Source organism: Ovis aries, chromosome 2, assembly GCF_016772045.2.
Source record: "Ovis aries strain OAR_USU_Benz2616 breed Rambouillet chromosome 2, ARS-UI_Ramb_v3.0, whole genome shotgun sequence".
In the NCBI taxonomy this organism is placed as follows: domain Eukaryota; kingdom Metazoa; phylum Chordata; class Mammalia; order Artiodactyla; family Bovidae; genus Ovis; species Ovis aries.
The window spans coordinates 179,725,956-179,735,935 of NC_056055.1; the positions used below are offsets into that span (position 1 = coordinate 179,725,956).

The following is a 9,980-nucleotide window of genomic DNA, read 5'->3' on the forward strand; positions in this document are numbered from 1 at the left end:
GGTATCTTTAATCTATAGATGTCCACCTGGCTCTTAGGATTTTAACAATGTTCATTGAACACATGGGACGCCTATAACTAAAGATGCTGAAACTTTTTGAGTTTTCATTACACTTTTTATAATTCTCAGCCTTTATATATTTTAGAGTTGGAGACTAATTTCCCCCTATATCTGCACCCCAATTAAATAGACTTTGCCCCCATGTACTCCCTTTCTTTTCCTTTTATTTTTTCATTCAAAGCATGATCCAGTTTTCATTTCCTCCTGCTACTTAGACCTCTCACTACCTCTCAATCAAAGCTCCTAGATGCATGCGATGTTCTTTAATTTCACTTATCTTCCCTATAATCCCATCAAGCCACTCATTCCTTAATAGGCTGTTTGGTGGCTTCACAGTTGGAATGGCTGTATATCACATTTCATTTCCTCAAAGACGTCCTTTATCCCGGTTTGCCATGTATACCATTTGTCTTTTCTTCTTACAAGGCTGAGCCGGCTTCTCCCACTGTACCTTCCAAATCAGCTGTTCATTTTCCCTCTGCGATTGTCACTGGTAATTTCCAGGTTAAATCATATAAGTGGAAATTGGATCCACAGCTGGAGTTGAAATGCTGCTCTTTAGACTTATTACCACAGTCTGGTCTTGGCTAGATAGAAAACTTGAAGATGATAGATCTCCCATGTCTGTGAATCATGCCATCCATCCAGCAGTAACTAAATTGGGCATTGCTTTTCCCTGGGAGAACAATATTTGTATTTTTCCCCTCTGGGTCTATATCAGGGGAATTCAAGAGAGGTGAGTGGTTTTCAGTAGGTTTTTTTTTTTTTTTTTGTCATTTTATGAGAGATGAGTTAGATAAAGTGATACTGTGATGGAGCAAAAAAAGAATTGCAAACAGCTGACCAGCATTTAGGCTGTCAACTCTCTGAAATTTAGGGAATCCTTCCTCCAAATTATAGACACTTGATTTCTTAGATTCAAACAGTAGACGTAAGAGAAGATCAAATAATATATTTTTAATTCAGAAAGCACATATTTGAAGATTCCATGGTATCAAAGTTTATGCCATACCTTTGACTTAATCAGGATTCATTGGCACATATATTTATTATTGCCTATCACTACACCAGGATTTGGAATACAAGGTGAACAGAATACACAAGATCCCTTCCTCATGGAGCTGGCCTTTTAATTAACAAGACTGATAATAATTAGAAAACAGAGAAATTAGATGATTTTCAATGTACTAGGAAGAAAACAAAATAGGAAAATGTTAGACCATCTTGTGTTGGATGGTCACAAAAACTTCTTATTGGAGGGTTGCTTGTGAGTCCATAATTGCAGAAGGATATTTGATTAATTTAATGAATCTTGAATTGGGTCCAAGTCTGTCCACATCCCTGTTTCTTTTATGTCCAGCCCATGCTTTCTTCTCTGACCCACTCCAACCCTCAGTAACCATCCTGAGATCAGGAAGCCCAGGGAACTTTCTCCTTAAAATGTCAACAATATCCATTGAGGTCTCAATAAAAGGGGTCAGAACTGGCTCATATGTAGAGCATGATGAGAGCTGAGTTCTGAGCTGCAAGGGAATCTGGCTTCCAGTGTCTGGTCCACTCAAAGGCTGCATCATCTTGAACAGGTTTGTGCCTTTTCTAGATCTTAGCTCCCCGTGTGTGTGGTCAATGGTATGAAATATTCTATGTAGCTCCATAAATATCAGGACAATATCCATCTTAAACAAATAGTCCATGTGGGAGAAAAAAGGGGCCAGAAGTTGGCGTGAGGGATCAAAATCCTTCACCTGTGACCTGGTGAGTACATGTGGTCATAGTCTCTTACATGGAATATACCATCAAATAAGTAGCATAATGACATATCCTCAAATTACCTTGTTTTTTGTCCACCTCGGGTTTTTAATATCTTCCTTTTCCCTGTCCCCTGCCCCACACCCTGCCATTAACTTGGCTCTTCAAAGGTTATAAATCTGCCTCATGGGCTAGATGTCCTCTGCTCCCTTGGATACACTGGAAAATTCACATAAATTTGCTTTTATGATTTACCACTTTTCTGTCACTCTCAGATGAAAGCAGTACAGGTAGGAAAAAAATGACTCGGTGAGGTAAGTATTAACAAAGAGAGGAGATGTGGGGTGAGGAGTACAGCCAGTGTCCACAGTCACTGTCCATAGTCAGCTGGTCAACAGACAGGTTGGACCTGGGTCTCAGGGCTGAGAGACTGTGAAGAAAGGAAAGAAGTGACAATGACAAATTCAGTCATTATAAATATCTCCTGAGATTGGTCCTGGGTGCAGAATAGAGACTCAGCCAATTCCTACCTCACCTGGAATATAGTATATGCAGTGTATACTCTGTAGAGTATACACTCAGACTGTAGGAGCAGTGCGTTTCTACATACAGTGAACTCCAGCCCTGGATTATCTGAAGCATCTCCCGCTGCACATGTCAGCTTTACTTGGTTGTAACAGTCATCAAGATTGGTCAGACGCAAAGTATGCATTGAGAAGTTGTTGTTCAGTTGCTCAGTCGTGTCCAGCTCTTTGTGACCCCCATGGACTGTAGCCCACGAGGCTTCCCTGTCCTTCATTATCTCCCTGAGTTTACTCAAACTCATGTCTATTGAGTCAGTGATACCATCCAACCATCTCATCCTCTGTCTCCCCCTTCTCCTCTTGCCCTCAAACTTTCCCAGCATCAGGATCTTTTCCAGTAAGTTTGCTGTTTGCATCAGGTGGCTAAAGTACTGGAGCTTCAACTTCAGCATCCATCCTTCCAATGAATGTTCAGGGTTGATTTCCTTTAGGGTTGACTGGCTTGATCTCCTTGTTGTCCAAGGCATACTCAAGAGTCTTCTCTAGTACCACAGTCTGAGCATAGGAAATACTTAATAATCTGTGTTGAATGAATGAACTCAAATATACTACCCTTCAGAGATTAAAATCAACAAAGATACCCATTATCTATTGAGTTGGCCAAAAAGTTGTGTTTGTTTGCCATTTCCCTGACCAGAATTCAAGCCCCTTGAAGGAAGGGAGTTTCCCTGGTGTTATTCATCATTGAGTCCCTGTTGCTGGGAAAAGTACTTCTAGTTACCATATGTCAAGTCCTTTGGCAAACAAACATATAGGCAAATTAAAGCAAATAGATCAATAGGTAATTTCAGATGTCAATGAGTACTCTGAAAGATATGATTTATTGAGTAAGCAAAAAGTTAGTGTGTGTGCTCAGTCATGTTGGACTCTTTGTGACCCCGTGGACTGTAGCCCATCAGACTTGTCTGTCTGTGGGATTCTCTAGGCAAGAATACTTCTCTAGGAGTGGATTGCCATGCCCTCCCCCAGGGGTTCTTCCAGACCCAGGGATTGAACTTTCATCCCGTATGTCTAGTGCATTGGCAGTTGGGTTCTTTACCACTAGCAACACCTGAGAAGTCCAAAGAGGGAAGCATCCCTGGATGGGCTAGTGGGGAGAGATTTTAAAAAGTTGGTCTCATTTCTCAACCTTTTAATTTTATTTTTACGTGTACTATTGAGGATGTGAAGTTAATAGAGACTAGAATTTCAAGCAGAGGAGCTTTTGGGAGGCATCAATGTCAAGATAATAAGCATGCAATCAGGGAAAAAAAGCATGTAAATAGGAAAGGAAGAGGTTTGAGTTCTGGGGAATTTTTGGATCTGGAGTTCTCCTAGATGAGTCCCAGCAAGCTGGGGAGAGAAGAGTGGCTTTGGGCCCAGAAGAAGGACAATATTTATAGCATAGTAACATTCTAGATCCATGTGAAATAATGCTGAGAATTTAAATCAAATGACAGGAAACTAGACATTTTTCTGGAGCAAGGATGTATGATTATTGGTGGAATTAAAGAGAGAGAGAGAGTGTGTGTCTGTGTATGTGAATGGGGACAGGAAAAATGAAAATTATTGTCAACAAATGGTATAAACAGATTTCTTTTTCTTTGAAAAATTTACTGATAGTTACTGATAAGAGTTATTTATTTGATCTCTACTCAAGGTCTAGAATGAAAACAGACCCTGCAAGATATACGTAGTAGTGAGAAAAGTGGGGGTGTGTTCTGAGGCTTTTTTCTCTCTAGAGCAGGTCTCTAGATTAGTCTGCAATGAAATTTCTTTAGCAAGTAGGAGACAGGGGAAGGTTTCCATCAGAATGCCAATGGGCTGAAATTTTCCTGGCTCATCTTATGGTCACAGGGGGTGAGCAAGATGGTGTTCCTAGGGTAAAACCTGGCTTTCCTAGCAGCCCCTTCTTGGAAGCCTTATAGAGTTGAAGAAGGTAGGCCCGAGTATAATAGAAATAAAGCATTTCATAAAGTGTCCATTACTTTGCCAACAAAGGTCCATATAGTCAAAGCTGTAGTTTTTCCATAGTCATGTATGGATGTGAGAGTTGGACTATAATGAAAGCTGAGCAGCAAAGAATTGATGCTTTTGATGTGTGGTATGTGATGGTGATGGACAGGGAGGCCTGGTGTGCTGCGATTCATGGGGTCGCAAAGAGTCAAACACGACTGAGCAACTGAACTGAACTGATGTGTTGGAGAAGACTCTTGAGAATCTCTTGGACAGCAAGGAGATCAAACCAGTCCATCCTAAAGGAAACCAACTCTGAATATTTATTGGAAGGACGGGTACTGAAGCTGAAGCTTCATTATTTTGGCCACCTGTTGTGAAGAGCTGACTTATTAGAAAAGACCCTGATGCTGGGAAAGATTTAAGGAATAAGGAGAAGGGTATGATAGAGAATGATATGGTTGGGTGGCATCACCAACTCAATGGACATGAGTTTGAGAAAGCTCCAGGACATGATGAAGGACAGGGAAGCCTGGCATGCTGAGGTTCATGGGGTCACAAAGAGTCGGACACAACTGAGCAACTGAGCTGAACTGAAAGTGTCCTCACTGTGATTTGGAAGATGGAAGAGGTAAACTCAGAGTAGAAGGGAACACAGACATTGCTCTGTGTAAATGGCTTCAGGAAGCTTCAGGTCCAAAATGAATCTACCCACTAGAGTCTCATTTCTCTCCCTAGCAAACAAGTCAGCAATCAGGGTCTAGCTTATATATTCAGTTATTAACATTATCTATCTATCTTTCTTTCTTTCTATTTGTCTGCCTCAGAATGAGTTGAGGGATTGAGAAAAAATTGTCAGTATCCCAAGAATAGAAGTTTATCAGTTACATAGAGAAAAAACAATATAATGTGTATGTACACCAACTGTGCTTTGTTTCCAGAGGGTCAGTTCTAGATCGTCTGAAAAAAAATGAAAGGCAGGCGTGTGGATAGTTGCCAAGTATTTGATCTATTTGGGACTCAGTAAAAGTTGCTCAGTCATGTCTGACTCTGTGACCCCATAGACTATAAAGTTCATGGAATTCTCCAGGCCAGAATATTGGAGTGAGTAGGCTTTCCGTTCTCCAGGGGATCTTCCCAACCCAGGTTTTCCACATTGCAGGCAGATTCTTTACCAGCTGAGCTACAGAAAGTGAAAGTGAAAGTGGAAGTGAATTCGCTCAGTCTTGTCCAACTCTTTGCAACTTCATGGACTGTAGTCTATCAGGCTCCTCTGTCCTTGGGATTTTCCAGGCAAGAGTGCTAGAGCGGATTGCCATTTCCTTCTGCAGGGAATCTTCCCAACCCAGGAATCGAACCCTGGTCTCCCGCATTGCAGGCAGATGCTTTACCGTCTGAGCCACCAGGGAAGCCCAAATACTGGAGTGGGTAGCCTATCCCTTCTCCAGTGGATCTTCCGGACCCAGGAATCGAACCTGGGTCTCCTGCATTGCAGGCAAATTCTTTACCAACTGAGCTGTCAGGGAAGCATTTGGGACTCATGCGGCCCACAATCATGACAGTCTCTTCACTGGAACCTTATCCTTGAGACAGTTTTTCTGAAGGAACTCTTTACCAGGTCTACACTGTTGATCTTGATTCTAGTCTTGAATTCTTTTTTCCAAATGTCCATCCTTTTTTTTTTTTTCCTCATTAACCTTTTATTTTTAATTTAGTTTTACAGTAGAGAAACAGAAAAGTATTATCATTAAAAAAATACCATAGCTGTCAATCTTAAATGTTAAATGAGATTCTTGTTAAAGCAGTAACACTACGTCCTGTAATTACATCTTTACTTGTATATACAAGAACAGTGTGCAAAGTGCTTTTCAAACTATAAAATAAGACTTTGGAATAGGATACAAATGGTTATCCCTAGGAGCTAGTTACCTCCAACTGCTTGTCACGAATCACAACTGCTTACATTCTTACTCTGCCTCTTATTTCCTTATATACTAAGAGAAAAGCCACCATTTTCTGATACCAGATAGAGGGCTAATTTTTTAGAATAATTTCAGATCCACAGGTTTAAATTTTATTGTTACATATAATTCAGTTACTGGATTCATTTTTTCCCTCTAAATAGAGGACAGCTTTTTAAAAGCAAATAATTGGTAGATCCATTTAGACAGACACATTTTAATCAAGATGGGATTCAAAAAAAAAACAAACAAACAAACAAACACCAAGTTACATGTAAGAAAAATCAAGGGAAAAAACAGTCTTCAGAAAAGCAAATCATATTCTTTCTTCAGGTAAACAAAGAACCACCCTCTATACTAGGGACAGATTACTTTCTCTCTTATCAAAAACACTCTAAACACATGATGCTAAAGCCAACATCACACATACCAAGAATATTTAAAAATCATTTGATACTAAGCCTTTGAATCAGGGAAATCTTTGAAGTATAAGTAAGGTACATCTACATGAGCAGGGAGTTTCAATGAGCAGGGAGTTTCAAAAGGTATACAAGAAGGATAATTCCAAAGAAAGTCTTCAAGAATCTAAATTACAGTCTTCTTCTTAGTCTATAGGTGGGGGGTGGGGGAAAGACTTAAATTTACATTAGTTGGGTGTGTCTTATTCAAATGGAAGCATATGGCCTGCTAGCTTTCAAATCCCTCCAACACCCCTTGAGAAATAGGTACGTCTCCAATATTATACCCAGAAGAAAAACTGAGGCACTAAGAGGTTAAGAGTCCAGTCTGTGTGGTTTATACCAGTTGCAGAAAAGTGATTTTTCATGTGTTTCCTTTTGACCTTTGTAAAAACAGTATAAATAAGTTTTCATTTTATATTTCAAAGCACCCTATGAAGCAGAAACAAGATATTCTCAGTTAAAGGAAAATGATTACAAAGGAATCCATGTATATAACTGAATACAAATCTTATTAATGATCTGCAGACTCAGAACACACTGACAAACCTACTTTAAGTCCACTCTTCATTATTTCCATTAGTCGGTAAGGTCTATTCTGTGAATCATTTGTAAAAACGAAGCCTAGTACACAGGGCTCTGCTTTGTCATGATGCCTGAAGCTGAAGTCAGAGCTGTGCGTGCCCAAGCGGGATCTTGAGCAGCCCACAGAGTGGGTGTGGAGAAGATTCTTCCGGTCTTTCTCCAGTAAATTGCATGCTGGTTCAGTGACTTAAAAAGACGGTTGATTTATCAGTTGAAATTCACTCCTGGTTTGCATACTTTCTCATATTTAATTTAGAAAGTTAAAAATACCCAGTTATAATTCTGTTCTCATCATCACAACTATACCTGGGAAAAGCAGCTTATCATTCTCTATGGGAGATAATCAGGTAAACATGTTACCAAACAGTAATTAATAATTTAATGTCCTTCGAAGTCAAGGGTAGGGGAAATCTATGCTACTTATCACCTAGTTGAGATTGATTATTCAAGTATCAGCAATATTAGTCCTTAAAATGTTTATCATTTGTGTAGTGCAATATATATATATGTATATATGTACACAAACCAAACTACTAGACAACAAAAATGTAATCATCACAAACTAGGATTTTCGTGTGAGCTCCACAATCAGTATCATTCCGAGGTTATCCAGGGCCAGTAGACTTCAACAAAATTTCATTTTCTTTAGTTCAGTTTTCTTCTCCTTCTTTGGTAATATAAATGCACCAACCACTGGGCAATAAAAGGCCATATGATAGCGAAGGTTAATGCACCAGGAGACATCTCGAAGGGCCACCAAGATGGCCTCGGTGAAGTGGGTTGATTACTGGTCTGTAATGCTGATGATTTTGCCTGTGATGCCGCCAGCATCTCCAGTTTGTGCAGTCTCTGGAAGACGTTCTGCATGTCCTCCTGCAGGCACATGAGCACAAGCGCGATCTGCTCGTTCAGGCTGCCCCTTGAGCCTCTGTCCGAACCCCAGCGTTCCCCATCACCTCCACTTCCCACTTGCCGACCCTTGCTTCCTTCGCTCAAATGCTGCATCCTGTGCCCTCTCCCTCTCCTAATGTTAGAGAATTCCTCACTTTCTCGCGGTGCGGGGCGCCACTGTTACTCCCGCCGTCCTCTCCCCCACGCTTTACTTCACCTTTGCCTTCAACTGCTGCTACCTGCATGTTCCCAGGGCTGCCATTCCCAGGAAGTACTTGAACATCTTCAGGAAAACCAGAACTTTCCAACGGTTGACTGGGATTACCACCCAAGTAATAGGAAAATAGTCCATTGTTTGATATAAAGCCGTCTAAAGACTCTTCTTGCCCAAATTGCTCCATAGAATCACAGTAAACTTCCCTGTCTGAATCACTTGTCAAATGCTGAATTCCTGAAATATCTTCAACATGATCATTGTTTACATCTTGGTGAACGCAGACAACAGTTTTTCCAGTTTGCTCCAAGTTTTCATCTACAGATTTTACTTCCTCAGTGCATTGGGCATTCAGGGAAGGACTGGCATGAATGCTGTTCTGTACGCCCTGCACAAAGCTGTCTTTATCATAGCTGTTAGTGACAATGATTTCCGAATTGTTATGGTCTGCAGATTTCTTCATCATTTTCTTATCGCTATCACGTGGTTCTGGTCTTTTTGTGTCTTCTTGGGTCTCTTCTTCCTCAGATTCAGCTCCACTATCACTGCTTTCAGCTTTACCATTAACAGTTTTGGCATTTGGAGTAGAAGCTAGAACATTACCAAGATCTGAGGTTAAATCAGAACTTCTGCCACTTTTTTTGTCTTCTACAATTTCATAAAATGGACCAATGACATGTAGCAATTCTTCAACTTTTTCAGTCATCGGCATAGTTTTGAGAATCTTTTTCATTTCTTCAACATAAGCAATCATGGCTTCCTCTTTGGTCATATCACCCAAAGAACTCCACGCATCCCATTTATATCTTCCAGCAGGATCCCAGAAGCCAGGCTTTGACAGTTTACAAGGTCCTTCAGTTGCCTGCTTATGGAAGCTATAGAACTTGAGCATCATTTCATTTGTTGGCTGGAATGAACCATTTTTCGGCAAACTCTGTATCACCTTCACAGCAGCCTCAAACTGGGTTTCGTGCACGAATTTCGTGTCCACCTTCTCCAGCCGCCAGCGCCGGCCCCGGTCCCAAGGTCTGTTGCCTGGAATCAGGCAGCAGCAGCAGCACCAGCTTTCCCAGGAGCCTGCATGAAACGAGAGGAAGAGCATCTCTAGCAGAAGGCGGAGGGGCCCACGGCACCAGTGGTCGCGGTGCAGCCATCCCACCCACAGGACCCTGGTGGGGCAGCCACACCCCCCATCCCGGCGAGGTCCGTCTGTCCCAAATGTCCATTCTTTTCTCTCTACCCATCCCTCAGCATCTAATCTCATTACTAGGGCAACAGCATCTCTCTTAGTAATCTCTTCCACACTCCAGTTGGTGAATCTGAAAATTCGCAAGCCTTAAAAAACAGAAAAATTCACGAGCATGGCTAGAAATAAAATACTGGGTAACTACTTGCTGTTCAGGAGAAACTCAAAATGGTAAACATCTCCATGCAGTGATTATTGACCTTCCAAGTGGACAATCCATACACGGACAGAAGACAGAGAATGTGAAGCACACACCCTCAGCGTGACTGTGACTGGCTGAGAGGGCTTTGGACATCC

The 9,980-nt window shown here is 41.2% G+C and overlaps 1 protein-coding gene across 1 annotated transcript; it reads right to left on the reverse strand.

Moving 5' to 3' along the window:
- Positions 1–6,029: 6,029 nt before the first annotated feature.
- LOC114112875 (acyl-CoA-binding domain-containing protein 5-like) lies at positions 6,030–9,640 on the reverse strand. The gene is given in 3 exon segments (XM_060411165.1): positions 6,030–8,378; positions 8,381–9,515; positions 9,517–9,640. Coding segments are annotated over 3 exon segments (1,611 nt in total). The 5' UTR covers positions 9,592–9,640; the 3' UTR covers positions 6,030–7,977.
- Between the last annotated feature and the right edge of the window lie 340 nt (positions 9,641–9,980).